At 45.2% G+C, this 19,440-nt stretch overlaps 1 protein-coding gene across 8 annotated transcripts in view; it reads right to left on the bottom strand.

Annotated features, from left to right (window-relative positions):
• The window catches only part of LOC135934186 (nucleolysin TIAR-like), a 117,202-nt gene that overhangs the window by 29,012 nt on the left and 68,750 nt on the right, over window positions 1–19,440 (bottom strand). For 7 of the 8 annotated variants that reach the window (XM_065475739.1, XM_065475747.1, XM_065475740.1 and 4 more), the window contains one exon: window positions 14,868–14,925. In XM_065475739.1, coding sequence (XP_065331811.1) covers window positions 14,868–14,925 — 58 coding nt within the window. Of the gene's footprint in view, window positions 1–1,059; window positions 1,733–14,867; window positions 14,926–19,440 lie in introns of those variants that run through there. The other variant, XM_065475744.1, reaches the window with a different exon arrangement.

The raw sequence follows: 19,440 nt of genomic DNA, 5'->3' as shown, positions 1-19,440 counted from the left end.
TGTTGGCCGGCGTGTTTACACTAATTTAGATCGTGTTCTCTCTCCCCCGCACAGGGCCTCCGATAATTTTTTCTTCGGCGCCGACGAATTTCCCTTTCGCGGCCGGCCCATTAATTAATACCTAATAAAGTAAGCGTGCGGCGAACGCGCACTTTTTCCCGGCTGCTGCTGCTGCGAAACATACATACACGCTCTGGCGCAAAAAGTTTCCGGCCCTCTCTTTATAGCCACCGCCACCGCCGCTGCTGCGGCAAATTAACCGGAGGGCCGCGTTTTTTCCTTGCCATTTCGGCGTTTTGAGACCATAACACCCGGCACACACACAAACTCTTACTTTTAATTTCCCCTGAAAACAGAATGCGGCATTATCATACGGCAGCGCGTGACATGCGTACATCCACGCAGGGGACAAAATTATGTGCACGCCGGCAAATTCATTCACGCGACGACCTCCGGAAGTAATTGCAAGGGGACGTGTTTGCACTCAGTTGCCATCGGCGCATTCGAGGAATAAACTGGTGCCGCCAAGTAATTGTGATTAGTGAGTAAGCGAGCGAGAGGGCGAAAACAGCTGCTGCGTTCTGACGCACCTTTGTTTGCCGATTTGGTATTAATTTCAAGTTGCGCTAAGGGAAATAAAATTAAATATGTTGCTAATTGTGTACCAGCTGCCTGCTTTAGTGCTTTGTACTGAATATTGCGTGTCTCAAATTTAAAACGGCAATAATGGAAGCAACGAATTCTTGAGTTGATTACAAAAAGAGCGCCCAAACGAACGTTTCCTTTGCTTGTTCAAAAGTTTCTGCTGGCATATTACATTTTCTTGGTAACACTTATTTAAGAGTCTCTTTGCAACACTTCAAACTATTTATTTCTGTGTTCAAGGGTATTTCTTGCAATGAGAAAATTACAATTGAATAATATACTATTTTCCTCTACTCGAGTTTTGAAATTAGCCCAAAGTAAAAAGGAAGAAATCAGAAAAATCAAAACTTAATATTTTTGTTGTTAAAAAAATGCCGGCCGGACGTTATCAAAAAGCTCAAAATTGGGAAATACCAGTTTTGTTGATCATGGTGGAATTATGGTTGTTGGCCGTGACGATGAGCTTGTCGACGGACTGGAGCTGCTGTTTGGGTGGCTGCTGCGCGGCCATAGCGGCCGGCGAGGCGGCCATGGCCACCTGCGTGGGTGGGACGTTGTTGGCGGCGGCCAGGGTGGCCGTCATGGTGGGCAACATCAGAGTGGACATGGTGGCGAGCATCCTGCGGCCGTTGTTGCGCGGGGGCTGTTGTTGTTGCTGCTGCTGCTGTTGCTGGAAGTAGTGCTGGAAAGACGGTTGGATGATGTTGGCAGGCAATGTGGCTGCTGCAGGGCTCACTGGGTGATACACTTTGCAGGCGGAGGGAGCCGTGTTGGATGATCAACACGACTGCACCATGCGAGAAAGACTGAATAAAAAACTGCCAAGTCCTCCCTTACACGACGACGACGCGGGCAACTCGCTCTCTCTCCCGAGCGCGACTAAATCGGCATCTCCAGTCGGCGGCAGCAGCAACAACAACACGCGACACAGCTGCTGGAGTCCGACCGACCGAAAGGTGTGCGTTCGTTTCGTTCCGTTCGTGTGAGCTAAAGGTGTTTGTGTGTGTGTGTGAGAGAGAGAGGGAGAAGAGAACGCTGCGCCAGCCACTAACTCTACTGCAGCTCACAACAGCCGACCTCCGAGCAGACTGACTAGTTGCTGCTGTTGTGAGGCACCCTTCAGCACAGCACATGTAGGCCGCGCATGCCCTTATTGCAGATAAGGGGGTGTACGTATTAATGTGCGGCGCGGCGGCGGCCTTATCCCGGCCCGCTGCCTGCTTATCCCATCCGCTGCAGCACTCCACCGCCGCTCTCCCTTTCTCTCTTCTGCCTCTCTTTCGCCTTCTTCTTCTTCTCCGAAGCTCGATTTTTTATTAATAAATCTTCAATTAGCCCTGCCGAATTCCCATGTGTTGCCACGGCGGCGGAAAACAGGCAAACTTTTTCCTCCAGTTCATGAAATTGCTGTTGCTGCCGCTGCCGGTCCATGAACGATGATGGAGCTGCGGAGCAGCCCTTCTTTGCGCCGACTTGCGCGCGCGTTTGCTGTGCGGAGGCGTCGTTAATAAATAATGAATGGAAATCTCGTCGGCTGCTTTGTTTGCTCACGCTCGGTCCGTGATTGCTGCAAGTTGTGTGCCTGGCGTCAACTTCGGTAAATATTCAGTCAATTTTGATACACATGCACACATCAGGGGCTAATGCAAATAACGCAGGGCCGCCAGAAGCAGAGGCACTGGTGGTTGACAAATAAGGAGAAATCCCGGGACACGGAATAATAATATCACTCGCCACCGCGTGTATATACTTATTGTTTGCGCAGCCAACGGGCCGGCAAACCGACCGACCGGCCGAGCGTGTTGCTTGCAAATTCATGATGTGGCGCAACAGTTTTTCCTCTTGATTTGGGCGGAAAAAACGGGCAACCAATTAAACTGTATATGTTGCGGACCGAGAGCGAGAGGGAGAGCGCGGCAAAACAGGCTCCGCTCTCTCTCTCTCTCTCTCTGTTGGTGTATGTGTACGAGCAAATATTTATTCAAGTTTTTGTGCGCTCATACGCCCCGTGGATAAATTGAAAAATAACAAAAGGATGCGTGGTATAAACATTATTATATTAAATAATAGCATTCCAACGCCTCAGGGTATTGTTGTTAAGGTTTTGTAAATGTTTGTGTTGCGAAACATTTCATTTTGTTAGTTCGTATCCTCGAGTAAAGTTATTTGCCATTTCATTTGCCCTCTCTGCTATTGCATGTCCTCTCGGCGTATGTGAGCGCCGCCTGAGCGGTGTGTGTGTATTTATACATGTACACACACGTATAAACTAAACTTGATGCGGTATACATGGATCGATGAGTTGGATGGATGAGGATGCTGCTGCTCTTCAGGGGCTCTGCAAGATAGCGCGCGAGCAACACGACGCAGAGCAAGTTTCATTTATTAAAAAAAATTGCTCACAGCCGGCCGTTATTAGCGCGCGGGGAATTTTTAATTTTGCATGCACGTGTGTATGTGTAACGCGATAATACGCGCGCGAGCGAGAGAAGTACATATTGCTGCCGCTGCACCCACTCTGCTCTTCTCTGATCTTGCTTGCTTGCTGCCTGGCTGCTGCAGTGATTAAGGGTCCAGAGAGCGGGGGATGCGAGCAGATAGAGAGCCAGACCGCACGTCACGGCCCGAGCAAAAAGCCAGCGACCAATAATCAATCTGCGAATTATCCGATTGCCAAGTTTTGCAGCGCAAGAAGCCCAAGTTATTCAGACTGGATTTGCCATAGTGGGAGTCGATTTGTGTTTTAACTATCTTTAGAGGATTTTCCACTGCAACGTTCACATTGAATTATAATACATATTTTAGGGAGTTAATTATGAGTGGAATTTATTCATTGCGACTGTTAGATTCTTGCGTTACATGCAGTAACGAGAGTTAAAGTATGATATATTTGAGAAAGTTTCAAAGATCCTTAAAATCGATGCTTCATTTGATATTTATTTGCATTGTTGGTTTCAGTAAACGGCAATTTGAGTTGATCATTAGACTCTACCTGGAAGCACGATAAAAATTAAGAATTTTGCCAAATAAAATCACAAATTACAATAAATCATTTTTTCACTTTTCCGTTTTTAGAATTCTCATTTTGAGATTTATCTAAAGTTTCAATACTCTTGGAATGGTCAACCTCACTTGTTTTCAAATAAAGCGAGATTTACAGTAGCTAAGACTGTGTTACTATTTAAAAAGCAAACAAGATATTTGCAACTAATTTATCAAAATATTTTCAGCGCTTCCTAGATAGAGGAACAGAAACAAGGATTTTACTGCTTTACACACAGAATATCGGGAAATTCAATCGGGAATTGCATAAAACAAGAGCAAATTTAAAAATTCCCCTTTCCCTGAAACAACATAACGAGCCAACTGCCTGCCTCTTTCATCTCTCATGCAACAATAAAGAAAACACCAAGACACGCACAAACAGAGGACGTTGCCTCGCAACAATGTAGAAAAAACAGAGTGCGGAAATGAAAGCGAGATCGATGAAAAATGTCAACAGGGAGAGCAGTGCCCATATTGCAGCTCTGTGTGCGCTCTTATCACCCAAGGACGTGTGCAGAACCGGCACGGGGAGCGCACGTTACGCGAAATTGGATGCCGAGGCAGCTCTGAGGGAAAAGATTCGTCTCTGGATTTCTGAATTTGGCTGAATTAACCTGTGCCGCTTGAGTGAGCGCACTCTTTGACCAGTGAATGGAATATAACTAATATCACCGTGTTACATCAAGCTCCGTCCGCTCGCGCTGGCAACAACAGAGAACATGAAAAGTTGTTTTTATTTCATATTATATTTAGCCTAAGGAGAGCCCTTTGTTGTGAAACTTTCCAACTCCCATTTCATTTGAGCCATACGGATTTGATTTCAAAGGTAAGCTTACTCACTCACTCACTCCACTCGCTGCTCTCCAGCTCGCTCTCGCAGCAACAAACACACAAAACGCGGCCATTTTTTTAATATTAATACAATTCCCAGCAGCAGCGTGAGCAGCACAGTGGTGGTGTTGGCGGCGGCTGCACAGGCAACTTCACAAAATTAAACATAAAAAGGACTCACTAATGAATATTGCTGCGGACGGCGAGCCGCGCGCGCGTTTCAACAGTTTGCGCGCGGCGGCCAAGTCGTGTGTTAAAAAGAGGTGCAATACTTAATTAAATTTTCATTATTAATATTCCAATGTATACGCTGGCTGGCTGCTGGCTGGCCGGCCCACATACACACACGCACCGGAATACAACACGTGGCCAGCCCAACTCGCACCGCTGGTTGAGCCAACGAAAGCCGCCACCACCGCCGCCGCCGCTGCTGCTGGCGAGGGCGAAAGTTATTACCTCTAATATACACAGCGCGTGTGGGCCGTCATGCGAACTTTAACTTTTTCAGTGCAGGCAAACCGAGCGAGCGGCGGCTAGCTGTATAGCGCATTATAATAGTAGTTGGCCTTATCAGTTGCACCTGTATGCCCGCGGGCCGAAGCTCGGCGTGCACAACAACAAGTAAAGGGGTGGATTGATGATTCGCAGAGTGCAATTATTCGAGCAAGGGTGGTCGGGGGTGGGTGTGCCGAGTGTTCGACCAATATTGAAAAATGAGGGTAATCTGCGCGCGTTCAACAGGGGTTAACAAAGCGGCAGCGGCACACTGTAAATATCAAATTTCAGCTCTAGGTATGTGTTACGTTCCTGACACGAAATCACGCAGCAGTTGGCTGGCCATGGGGGTGTTTGAGCTGCCCCTGACAGGCAAGACCTTGGCGATAAGAATGATAATTTATAAATCTGCTTGTTGTTTTTACAACAGGAAAGCATGGTTCCAAGAAATAAACCATGCCGACCAGCACAACCCTTCTACAACTGGTGCGAACCTAACTATTACGGAAAGAAATACAGATGAATATTTCATCAATATATACGCAGAAATCATGATTACTCTGAAAGAGACATAAATATATGAAAATAAATTAAGCTTCAGAGAAGACACTTTAAATGCTCACATTTTGCAAAATTGTAACTGAAGTTTGTCATTGCATGCTGCAAATAGGTGTCAATTAACATAATTAGCCATAAGAAAAAAGGATGCTACCTAGTACTCAAAATATCGGTTCAAAGACGACATTATTTTGATCAGTATTATACAAAAGCAGAATAAAGCATTCATCGAAGGTCAAATTTACAACATTTACAGCTATAGTTTCCAATAAAAAATAAACAGGTAAAAATGATACAAAATTTCTAGTTCAACATAAAAGGATATTTATGGAGCGGAGACTAGCCCGGTATTAAAATATTAAGATGTTAATTAGGAAAATAAAGCTCTAGATCTATAAATTTTTCTACAACTAGTGTAAGGTCAACATTGAAATAATAATTCATAGTGCAGCGCACCTTTTGTGATTTCCCCTCTAACCTATGTTTAATGAGGCCCTCCCTGCACTCGAAGAGAGAGGAGGAGGTAGTTGTACGCGAGCAGCAAAGAGAGGCAGACATTACTTTTTAATAAACCCCAGTGACAACAAGTAGGAGTAGTTTGTATTATCCCTAGATCTCTCATATGTAGTTTATTTGCATGTTAGACTTAGGATTTGCAATTTACGTAAAGCTCCTCTTTTGGCACTGCCCTTCAGGCAGTGTTGGAGGACCGAGGACACAACCTTCCTCCCAAGTGCGAAAGACTTGGTTAGTGTCCGGCTTGCGTCGTCGAGTCCCGACGAACTCAAGTTTAAGTTAGTGAACACGCTGCCGCCCCACGGGAGTGCGGTCAGCGGTCCAGAAAGGCCAAATCCGGTAAGCACCAGGAGTGCTAACCGGCGTAGTGCACTAAATACAAGTCCCGAACCCTAGACCGGGCCGTGCGTTACAATAGGGCTACTAACTCAATATAGTTTTAATACTCTTGTTGCAATTTATTTGAACTATTTAACGATACTAAACATAAAACATTGCAAGATTTCTTTCTAATTTAGCATAAAATTAGAAATAAAGTTGTGGTTTTACTAAGGGCAACTATTAAAACTTACAAATAATTAAGCCGATGGATGTGACGCAATACGAAATCACAGCTTTCCCAGCTGACTTCAAGAGTGCATCTCGCCCCCACAGCATAATCGCCACTTAAGAGAGTTCACCTCGATGTCTAAGGCTAGGACTGACGCTGGCCCACCTTTTTACCGCTATTAGGGTTGGTTCAAGCCACCATAATAGCGATTAACTTTTTAGCCTACTCCACGCCAGCCAGCCAGCCAGCCAGTCGGTGGCGATTTTTTCCTACGACTGAAGGTGAGCGGTAAAAGCCCTTTGTGCAAGTGTGGGTTGTTTTTCGCATTTGGGGTGCAACACATACACATAAAGTCCGAATGCACAAGGGATGCGAACAGAGAGCGCTCGCTCGGATCGAAAAACAAAAAGGGGAAGAGTGGTCTGTTTGCCAGGCGAAAAACTATCATAAGTGGAGCAGGGTCCTGGGAATACGATTCAGATTTGCTCGCTGGCTTGTTTTCATCGGCAATTACCGAAAACGGGCTGCTCATTAGCCCGGGATTTTATTTCGGCAATCGTCCCGGCGGAGCGCAGCCGCTCGGCCGGGTAATAAGCGTTCGTTCTCGGCACTAATAACCGGCTCGTCCGTCGAAATTATACTCCAATTAATTACAATATGAAGGGAGGCTTAATTACCAGGCAGAAACTATTATTTAGCCCCGTCGGACGGTCGACGGTGGCGGGTGCGAGTGTATGTGTGTGTGAGTGTGATTATGGAAATTTCTGCTGCAGTGCAGACGTTGTAAAATGCGACACGCGGCGTGCGCGCGGGGCGACGACGGCCCCCGTTTTACGGTGCGATTTTAACGTGTCATATCTGACACTTAACTCGGCTCGCGAATAAATATTTGATGAAGTAGATCTGAGTCAGATTTTAACGGCGGGCGCTCTACCTTGCATTAAATAACAGCAGTGCCGGCCTCGCGCGAGCGCCACTGCCATGTACATGCTTTTTTTACTTTGCGCTCGCGACTCAACACTCCATTATATTAAGTGGGATGGGCCTTGGCATTTTTTGCCGGCGGATTCGTCAGGCGCTGGCAGTTTTCTCTGAAAATACGCGTATTTCTATGCTAGCTTATAATAATGGGTTTATAAATATTTCATGCAGGCAGCTATCAAGGGAACGCGCGAGATTAAAAGCAGCGAACAGCAGCAGCACGTGTACGTATATATAGGTACTTGGTAGGTACCTTTATGAGCATCTCCCGCCTGCTCTCTCCGGCTCGTCGCTGCTGCTACTTTCGTTCCGCTGTTCTTCTTGCTTATTTAAGGAAAAGGAAGAAAAGCAACAGCCTAAAGAGAAACGGAGAAAGAGGCTGGCAACGCATCACTTCACCCGAGACACTTCTTCTGCTTCTACTCCGGGGGAAATGCATTTCGCAGCAGCCAACCAACTAACCAACCAACCAACTTCTTTCAACCTAACATTTTTCCGCTCAAAGCAATGCGGAATTGAAAATGTTTAACTTTAATTGAAAGCAAGCCGCTGGAAACGGCACATTATTACGCAAGGGAACAAAGGGGCGGCGCGATGTCAGTGCGCGAGGCTGCAAACTTAATTTTCATCAACATCCAAGTCGGCGCCGCTTGCTTGCTATTTTACTGCAAATTAGATTAATCCAGTAAATTGCGGTTATTAAGAGTTATGGTCCGTCCAATTGCAGCCGCCGGCCAACCGCTAAACCTCAAGTCGCAGTACGGCCAACCAACCGACCGACCGAGCGGAGGACCTTTGCCGAAACTTGCACAATTTCTTTTTGAGCGAGAAGAGTGGCAGGAAGGGGATGTACGTCAGGGCCGCCCCTTTGCCCGCCCGCCCGGTTGACACACACGCACGCTGCCTGATGTTTCGAACACTCGCTTGCTTTCACCGGCGTCTAGAGCTCTTCTATAGGTAAAAGAGGCACGCGTCTTGGGAAATGAAATCAGGATTTTTGAGATTTTAAGCGGCAGCACTAGCACTCAGTCGGCGGTGGCAACTCGAGTTGCCGCCCTCCCGGGGGAGTACGCCAGAGTCAACCGTCACGTTTGAACTGCCGCTAAGTACGAGCAGCCGCTGCTGCAGCAGCGGCAAAAGAAGCAGTGAAATATGAAAAGTGGGATTTCTCAGAAAAGCGTTTGTCCGAGCGGGCAGACGCATTTCTTATACTTTTGGCAGACAGCTCAAGTCAGATGAGCGAAACTGCAGACAGGTTGCCAAAAAGCTACAGCAACTTTTAGGTTAATTTTCCTTGACCCCGAGGGGCTGGAAAAAAGGCGATCAATGTTACGCTTGCAAAGGAAAATGATTTACAACCGACATGAATTTTTAAGCTTGTTAAAATATCTTCTGACGCTCGCATATTCGAGTTTCCAACAAGTGTTGGTCTGCGAGAGCGTGGCTTCCTTTTGTGTGTCTGAGGGTCGGCAAAATTCAGCTTGATGAAATAAGCTGGACGCAGTCGGGACGCGTGCGAGAGCGACGTGAGCGCCAACCGACGTAACATATAAGCCTTGCTGACGGCTTTTGTGGATTCACTCAGCAAATGAACAGAGAAAAAGCGTCGGCGAGTTTCTTTTGACCAGCAAAAGCAGTAGTAACACGTCGCCCCGGATAAATAGGCACACACACAACGCTGCTGCTTCTACATTATTCACAAACAGCCAGCAAAAGCCCACGAGCAAAGATTAAAAAAGCCCCTGTGCACGTGAGTGTGTTTTAACAAGAGATTAGCAATTCGGCCGACCGGCTGCTGCTGCTGCTGCTCTACGTTTGCAGCACGACGAGTGCTTAACTTTGTAAAAATTACATTTAAACAGTAGCAGCGCAGCAGCCACCGCGTGCGAGCCAACAACACAGCAGTGTACAAACACAGCGGCCTGAACAATATGTATATTGAATTATTAATCACAACAAAGAGCGATAAATTATTCAAAAATCATTGCGTCCCACGCTCATGCAACGTTCGGCTCGTCGCGTGGTCAGTCCTGCGTACACCACGTCATTACTGTGCAATCAAGACCGCCTGAAAAACGGGCCGGAACGATCTGCTTCCAGGAACGGATTAAGGAATGAAAGCAGGATGTACCTAAGCCCACCTGGGTTTGTTTCATTTCAGTTTTGAGCGCACGTCTGAGCTGTTAAATGCGGAAAATGTAGGAAAAAATGAGCGGGGCTTTAGAGTGCCAAAAAGTTAAATTTACAGAGTAAGATCAAAAGTTCATATCATCTCTCGCTTGAGTGGGAGATTTTGTAGAGATTCAACGTGTGTAAGAGTGAAATGCTGTACTACTTTTAACTAACGAAAAATTTGTTCAAATGTCAACATCCAACCTATCCCTTATTTTTATTTCGTAATGAGTTTGAGGTTTTGTTTGAGTTCATAATAAAAAGTATCAAACAGTAATTCGCAGACGTCTAAATTAGCACTTCAAATTCACAAACTATTTGAAGTAAACTTTTAATTAAAAGCATATAGTTGTCATGCAGAAGAAACAAAATGAGATGAGATGCTAACTCCAAATGGGCAAACACGAGCCATTTGCGCTAAAAGCGTGACGCAAAAGTGTTCAAATGTTAGAAAAACGTTGGGTACAAAAACAGATAGACACACCCAAAAAGCAAGTTCGCGACGGTGACGCAACGCACGACGTAATTTGATTATTTTTCGCTAATTCTCCGGCCTCTTTTGACCACTGGCAAGGCCAAGCTCGAGTTTGTTCCACCAGAGCAGCACACAAAGGCGGAGTACAGATTAAAAATAACAATCAGCCGAAACAGCAGTAGGCATGAAAAGCAAAAAGCGACACCAGCTTAAACGTTAAGGGGTCATTTAGCGCGACTGAAGGATTTTCATTTTCGAATTTTACGGGTTGCAGGCACGTGATTTTATGTACTTTTTCTCTCCGCGCGATAAATAAACGCGGTGTATGTGTGTGTTTGTGTGTGCATGCACGGTTAAATATGCAAACACGTACACAAAAATGTAGGTGCCCATATAGTGGTCTACAATGGCGAATGCGTGTGTGCGCTCGCTTACATACCATATAGGTGGGCACACACACATAAAAGCGGCGGGCGACAGCCTCTTGACTGCACGGCTTGTTACTGCCGTGGGTATTGAAGTTTCCATAACAAAGCCTCCGCCATTGATACAAAAGGGGAAAGATGATGAGCGAGCGAGCGAGAGAGACGAGCGGCGAATATTTTCATGCATGGTTAGTCAAAGTACACCTCTCTCGCTCCTCCGCCGGCGCGTAATGGGAGGAAGCGGCTTAAATAGCCTCGAGGATTGTGCACTGCACGTGAACGGCCAAATTTTAATGCCGATATCAAAATCGCGTTGCTAAATAATTCACACCGGCGCATAGCTAGCCCACACGGGGCCACTGATGATAGGGTAAATCTTTTCAATCACGCCGCCCTGAACATTGCTTTTGCACAACAGTCTTTAGAGGGGACGTGAAACACGGAGCTTCTTCACAACATAGGTTTATAATGCCGTAATAAGTATTAAAAAAAATTGATGTGTCGAAAGTGCCACCGCTTAGAATTATATTTATTCTGTGATTAAATGGTGGTACGCAATTATGAAGTTTGAGAGCTAAATATCTCTATAATTGCCGAGAAAAGATCTGAATAAATTACTACGCACTAGTAAAAAAGTTGGGAGGAATCTCTCAAGCCAATTTGTCCAAAAATTTGGAACATGACATCAACGCTCAATCAACATTTTTCACAACCCCGGTAAGTGGGGCTTTAATTCCGCACTCCCTGCAGGAGCTGTTTCTTCTTCCGCTCCTTAACCAAAACCCCTTTCGGCGCAAAAACTTTCAGATTTCGGTCTGCTTACGTTACACCGTGGGTCGGCGGCGGCGGCTCGAGGAGGATTTTGCATTCGCTGGCTCGGCACGCAGAAAAACTTGCTTGCGCCAGGTACCTTTTGCATTAATTACCGCCCGCTTGCTCTGCTTGTGTTCCTCCGCTGAATATACATGCGAAGACGAGCTTGCTTAATACATCTACCAATCCCCCTGGTAATTGCATAAATCAGTGAATCCGAGCGGCACAAACTCTGAGGGCAAAAATTCCGAGGCGTTAATTTTTAAAGCAACAAACTACGATACACACAGCCAACTTTATTCACAGATATTCCTCAGCGGGGACGAACAAACTTGCGTCTCCTCTTCCCTATGCAACTTTTAGTCGGCGCAGAAAAAAATTCCGAACAGACTGGATTTTCCCCTGGAGAGCAATGAGAAAAACCTGCTGAAGACTTTAGCGACGTTCGCGCACAGCGGATTCTGCACGCGTGCTTATTATTCATCAGCACTGAGCCTTCGACGCTTCGAAAATGATGATAAGAGATTTCGTGTTTCAACTCGCACCGGAAACTTTTAATGGTTCTAAATCCTGCTCACCGAAGACGTCAAAAAGGGCGTAAAAATAGAAAAACGGAGCAGCAAATTGCTACTTGTTGGAATACAGGAGACTGGCGGCGAATTGACATGCCTGTGAGATTTGCTCGCTGCTTGCCAATTACTTGTGCTTAAGTGCATTACAGAAAGGAAGGGTTATCAACTTTTCAAAAGATATTGCCACTGAAAAACTGTTTCCAACTAAGCTAACAATAACTATTGATTACTTACGATATAGGTATTATTGAAATTAGGACCGATCCGCAAGAATGTGGATTATTGGAGCCTTATTTGTTTTTGTTTATAGGAACTCGTCTTAACTACAGCTGCAGCCGATTGAAGCTTCAGTCTTGCAAGTGATCCAGAGAGAGAGACTCTCTCTCGCTCTCTTGCACTATGCGAAAGGGCATTAATTCCGTGCCAAACTTATTGCCGTCGAGAAATAATAGCCCTAGAAGTCTGGCAAGCAGTTTTTGGTGCAGCTAAATGGCGGAGAGTGAGTGCATTCACACCCTGTCCCACCCTTGGCGCTGCTGGAGCTGAGTGCAATAATTAAAACGGGCGTTTGTATATAAACAGACCACGCATCTACTATACTATTATCTCTTGTTCGCTTTGTTTGTTGGTTCGGAAGGCCGTGGAATTAACGGGGGGAATCCTGTGACGGCTGTTATTGTCATCGCGCGCGCCTTTTTACTTGCTTTTTCCTACTGCTTTAATTCGTCGGCTCCTGCTGTTCTCTTTCCTTGCGGATCTCTCTCTCTCTCTCTCTCTCTCTCTCTGACATATTATACTTGTATAGTTATTTATTTAATTAAGGACCGTGTACCGCCTTGAGTAACGACAAGAACAAAGCCGAGCGCGCGCGCGCCGCTCTGCAGCTGATGTCAAAGCGCCCACTCCACGCTGCTTTTTCCATTCGGAATTATCTTTGAAATTTTAGCTTGGCTGGCACATTATGTTTGCGAGCATATATAAATAAAACGCGGCAGGCAGTATAAAAAGCAAGAGCAAACAGCAGCATGCGAAAGTTGAAGATACAGCACACGCCATCGCAGCAAGCAAGCCAGCTCGCAGCCCTCTGCCAGATTTTTTCGCTGTGTGGGGGCATAAATATTGCTTCTTTGCATCTGTGATGTAGTGCGCCAACTGTAGGGTGACCACGTTCACTATTTTTTCAAACAGCGGAAATTGCCAAACATTTCCGTCTTTCTGCGTGTTGCATGCCAAATTCTAAGAATTAACCGCAAAGTAATAATTTAGAAAGATTCTATTCGCTCCATTTGAATGATAATCAGGTCTATTACCTTAAAATATTTAAGTATAATTGGTTTATTTTACAATCTAAAAAATTTGTTTAACCCACGAGCATATATAAAAATGATTCCACGACAAATTATATTTCACATTAATATAGTAAAATACAGTAAAATCCTCGATCGATAGAACAAATTACTCAGGAATGGCAATCTAAAACTAGGTGGCTGGCTGTTGGAGTCGATCTATCTATAGTTTGTTCAGAGAAGTAAGACTGCGACTACATCTCCTTGTTTAGATATCCTTCTTGGAGCGGAATAGTGACAGCATCAGACGATTGCAAGTTCCAACTGGTTTTGCTAGCACCACTATGCAACTGTTCAGAATTCCATGAAGCATTTCAAACCTTTGATGCAAAATGAAGCACCATGCAAAATGAAGCACCGTTGAGACTTAATGGATTTTCTTCTTGTAGCAACTTAACACCATTCTCGAGGCATCTGGCAATCCTGGCAGGGAATCTCTTTTATTTGCCGAATACGCCAGCAATGCTCTCACTATTTTATTTATTGTCTTGCCTGTACCGCCTTTATGATCGTTGATTTACGCTATTTATTCGCGCCGCTTAATAGCTTTCTATGCGCTTCTGCGGACTCGATAAGAGCTCCCACCCCCGCGTCAACACACCCTCCTCGTCCCTTCCTCTCTTAAAACAGAAATAATCAAATGCAAATCTCAGTGCGGCCGACGGATCAAATACGAATAAACAACAATGGCTGCTGGAGAGGAAATATTGTGGAGCCCATGAATTTAAATTTGGGCAGAAGCGAGCAGACCGAGTTTGATAACGTAAAGACAACAAATGTGGAGCAGTGGGATCTATGCCGGAATCCTTTGTGATTGCGCCACGCCGCAGTCGACGTCTCGTCGAGTGGAATAAGTCTACTTGAGCACTAATCCTTATTCACAATAGGCAGATTTTTCAAAGGAAAAAACCTCCGGCATGGTAAGCTGAGATGAATTTTTAGGAAATAACGAACACGCGTACTTTTGAAATGTTCTAAATTTTCCAAGCAGATTACGATATAGTTATAGCAGGTACCTTACAAAGTAGAGTAAAAATATTTTAGAAACAATGCTGACGAGTCAATGGATTTATAATAGTCTAATGATACACGAAAGATACACGCATCAGACGGAGTTTTCGGAATGCATTCGAGGAAGGAAAATCCAGGAAAGGGGTGAGTCGATTCCAAGAAACAACCAAGTCGACTGCATTTTTAACAACGAAACAGAACGCAGGGCTTGCTTACCTTGTTCCCTTTACAGAATTAAAGTTTATGATACGGCCGTTTTCACAAAGAACAAAACTGCCGGCGTGTATAATAAGCCCTTGTCGGCGGAACAAATGGAACGCGAAAGTAAAAATACACAGGCGCGCGTACCATTGCTACTTTTCAGCGCAAAAATTTAGCCCGGCCGAAAAAAGAACAAAGAAAACGTGCGTAAAGGAGAAGGGTTGTACTCACTACTAGTGTCTTGTTTAGGCTGGTTTCCAGGCGAGGTGGCCCAATTTACTTTCATTTCCTGAAACAGACAAAATGACGTTAGCGCGTCGTGTTTTCCCGAATTGTGAGCGTGTCGGTATGTAATTCAAAAACACAAAGCAGCAGCACTCGCACACCAGAGGAGCTAATGAGTGTAAATAATGGAGGAGGAAGCTGGGTGGCTGCGTGTGTACCGTTAAATTCAACCCCCATTGACCACACACATGCACCGCCGCAGCACCATTCAGCCGGTCGCTCGCCCACTGCCTTTTGTGTCAAAATTTGTAAAGTGGATCTGCTCGAGTGCCACTTTTTAATGCTGCAGCGACCCTTTTGTTTCACACTCGCTCGATGGACGGGCAAGACCGACCGACCGACCGACGAACCGGCCGGCCTGGAGTGCCATTTGCATTTTTGTGTAATTAAATTTAATGTCCCTAACTAGTTGAGCTTGGATGGGACAAAAATACACGTGCCGTGGTCGGCACCCTTGAATTCAAAGGTATGCCTTTGAACTCATCCCTGGCGCACAAGAGCATGGCCAAACCTTTTTTTCTGGTAAGTATAGTTTTTATTTGGTTGAGTTTATGCTTCTATTTCTCGAAAAAAAAAAACGGAAATGCTCAAGGAGATTTACCATTTGATCCTGTGTTTGAAAATCACAAAGGGTTTATATATATATATATATATATATATATATATATATATATATATATATATATATATATATATATATATATATATATATATATATATGAGCTTGTATGTTGGCATACGCTGAAAATTTAATATTATTTTGTCATACGAATCAGCATGTTTATTTTTAGTGTAAATAGATCAGGCTGAAGAAAAGTGTCGCGCTCGAGTTCCCAAAGGGGACGGGGAGAAGCACCCCATCGAGCCAGCTTGCTATTCAGATAAAGCCAACTTTTGTGCTATGCAGCCGTCTCGACTCAGGTGCAGAGCGTGCTGCATACCCGACCCAGCGTAATCTCCTGGCCTGAAGTTGAAAAATGAGAGCTGCATATATAATTTATGTTTAATACGTAGGAGACACGCCCGTGCTCACGTCACGGTAATTTTATATCGCATCCTCTCTCCTGTAGACAAACGGAATTTTTCAATACAACATGCAAAAAAAGCACCTGCAAGCACACGTCAGGCATCTTTTGCATCAGGTAACAAACAAGCAGCTGCCTTGCATGCTGCCGTATCGATTTCGTATTTCCCAGATAGAATTCGAATCACAAATCAGTCCACGCGAGAGATAAGCCCTTGCTCATCCTGCCCGCAAAATTAAACACGGCCGTTCAATTTCAGAAATGCGTCGTGCGCTGCAAGAGCGAGCCGGCGAGCGCACCTCTGCAATATTCATTCGGTTTGGTGGCAGAGAAAGCCCCTTTTTATTTCTTTTCCTTGTGCGGAATGAGCAAAAAGTCGTGCTTTTTACGGCGTCATAATTTATAGGTGATTTTTAGGATTTTCCTAGCACCAGCGCACGTCTCTTTCTCCGCACAAAGAGAGCCATGGCACACAAAGGGAGCAACCGACACAACACCCACCCCAGCAGCAGAGCAAGCAACCCTCTCGCCGCTGAATGCAGGTTGGCCCCGCTCGCCTGGATATTGTTAAAAATGCATGGACTATGGATATGCACGTGTGGAGGGAGGCTGAGTACGCCACGCCAGCAAGCCCTCACTCGCACGGCCCGGCCTGGGGCTTGTTTTCGTTTGATTTCTAGATGCGTGCGAATGAATGTCGTCGGCTGCATAATTTCGGGGAAATTTTTGAGCAAACAGGCCGCCCGCTCACACGAATTTAAGGTGGAAGAGGAAGAACCAGTGGTTGTTCTGCATCTGCAGTGTACATTGCGGGTCCTAAATCTATAACACAACATGCGCAACGCTCCCTTTGTGTCGATTGCTTCAGAGACGGGCGGGCGCGCGCGAGAGAGAAGCAGACTGACTAGCTCCGCTGCTTTCTATACTAACTCGCTGTATCTACATACAATAGTAAAGTGCTATCTAGGCGCAGACTGACTCATTCAACAGACTGCAGAATGGATTCGGCGTCTTCCCTCCTGCTCGCAATTAGTTTTAGCACCGTCCCACCAGTTGTATAGAGCCTGCTGGCGGAAATAGTTTCACAAGAAATTGCACAGACGGTTTAAGGGACTTGTCACGAGGCGAAAAATTACTGCGATACAAATGGCGTCTGCAGGATCAACTGTAGCTCCAGCCATTGTTATCAGAGCTTTTAATTTAAATGGCTTTGGCTTAACTGCTACAATTCCCATCTGTAAAAATTTGTAATCAGTAGGAAACGCTTGCTTTTGGTTGTAAATTCAAGAAGATAAATTTCAACTTGATCATTTAATCTCTGATATAGCAACAATAGATAAATACCTTGAAAGCATCAGTGCACTTGGAAGCAAAAGCACAATATTCTAGCTTCTTCGATTTATGTTAATCAGAGTATCGCACTTCCAAGATTGAGGCAATATTTCATAAGAGCAACGTGCCAGATACGGAAATAATGAGCTAGCGGCCATGTATAGTTGTAGAATTTAAAATTGCAGCTCGTCTGGAGGTTGAAAAATGTAACGTCCAATAAAAAGCGGATTCCTGCAGCGGCGGAATTGCGTCCTTGGAGCAGCAGCGGCCATTCCGCAGCCAGCCATCGTACCCACTGCAGCACCGGCCTTACAATTAGTTTTACGAGCGCGGCGGTGCAGGCAAAGGCAGGAATACTTTGTGCAAAGGAAAATCAGACTTCTGAATTTCACGAATTCCAGGACGCCGCGCTATCTCTGCTCCCATTCTTATTTCGCGTCATAAAAACGGCACACTGCTCGTATAATCTTTGCAATCACGAGCCAAGGAGTCCTTAGATTTAAGTTGCAACCTATCTGCCGCCTTTTTTCGCTACCAAAGTACACACACAGGCAGAGGGAAAGGATGGCGCGTGAGAGTCGGAGAAGGGTCCGAGAGAGAACGAACCAAGAGAGAGCGAAACTGAATTGCAATTAAGCCGGCATTCAGAGGTGGTTTGCAAACTCCTTTATCTGCCGGGATGAATAAATTTGTTGCAACAAAGGCCGCTCGCTTTTTATCAAGAAGGGGATGAACTCGCTCTCCCGCGCACCAGCCTCTCTCTCTCTCTCTCTTCCTAATTGCTAATGGTGAAATGAGGCTGAGTAAATAAAAAGTGGGATGTGCTCGCTCGCTTGTTCGCCCTTTTCGGTCCCACACACAAAGCGAGGCGCCTCTCAAAAGAACGCAACGCAATGAGACGCTCCCGTTCGCTACAATCAGTATGAAAATTTAAACGCGGATATTTGTCAGAAATAAAATTCGCCCGGCAACCGTGATGGTGGCGTGCGCGCTCAGAATTCTTAATCGGCTCGACGCGCACGGACGCACACGTGCAAAGAGCGCGCGTGCCAATTGATATTCGATGCGCGGAAAAGTTTGTCAACCGACACACGAAAAATTAAAAAAAGAGGGTAGAGGAGAGCAAGAAGTCGGATAGGATAATTGGACTTGCGTTTTGTCAGGCCAAATTAGATTTCCTCCGCTCTTTTTAACTTGGAAAGCGTCTGCTTTTTGGGTGCGGATTTTCCGCAATTCTGCTGATTCCACTTGCGTGGACTCAGCAAATGTTCGAATGGAATAATTTCTAATGAAGAGCAATTTTTGTTGCGATTTCAAAATAAAGGTAATGCAATATTTCATTTGAATGGAGTGTTAGAGAAAAAATTTTTTGCTGATACTTCAGCGGTTATGCGCTTGACGAAATTCCAGACAAATCAAAGTATTTTTCTTACTTCTGCGAAGTTGCCAGTGTTCAATGTGAAAGTTACAGTAATCAGCATGGGTCAAAATAATTCTTTCATTTTGGATCTAAAAGTATTTTTTATGTTCGTGAATTTCTCAACAGGAAGTATCTTTGTGCTAATGATTGGTCGATATCATAAAAAAGCACAACTGGGTGATAAAGGACGAATATCAATTTCAAACACTCTTAGACTGTTTTCTAGGGGATCCCCAAAACATCGTTAGGAAATGCATGCCTGGAGCAAATCTTCATGCGCAGAGTCTCTCCAAGATTTTAACACCGCGAGATAACAACAGCCAGCAAACTGGAGCCAGTGAAAGGCCGGGCGCGTGCATAAAACGAAACGGCCAATTGCGAGGTTAATTCCGCGAAAAAGCGAGCGTTCGGCAGCAGAATAATGGAAAAATTTTATGATGTTAATTTGCACTCGGCCAGCTATTTTCCATCTGTTTAACTCGTTCATTTAATAGTGCCATTCAAGAGTGCTCGGGCCAACTTTACTTCACAAGGTACTCTCAGCCAGCATTCACATAGAGCTGTTATGTGTGCAAAGTGCCACAAAAGGGGAAGCGTGGAGAGAGAGAGAGAGAGAGAGATAGAGAGAGAGAGAGAGAGAGAGAGAGAGAGAGAGAGAGAGAGAGAGAGAGAGAGAGAGAGAGAGAGAGAGAGAGAGAGAGAGAGAGAGAGAGAGAGAGAACGCTGCTCTCATTGCTGGGCT

The sequence above is a fragment of the Cloeon dipterum genome, chromosome 1 (genome assembly GCF_949628265.1).
Source record: "Cloeon dipterum chromosome 1, ieCloDipt1.1, whole genome shotgun sequence".
Lineage (NCBI taxonomy): Eukaryota > Metazoa > Arthropoda > Insecta > Ephemeroptera > Baetidae > Cloeon > Cloeon dipterum.
The sequence above is the reverse complement of the archived record's forward strand: the minus strand, read 5'-3'. Positions and strand labels throughout refer to the sequence as shown.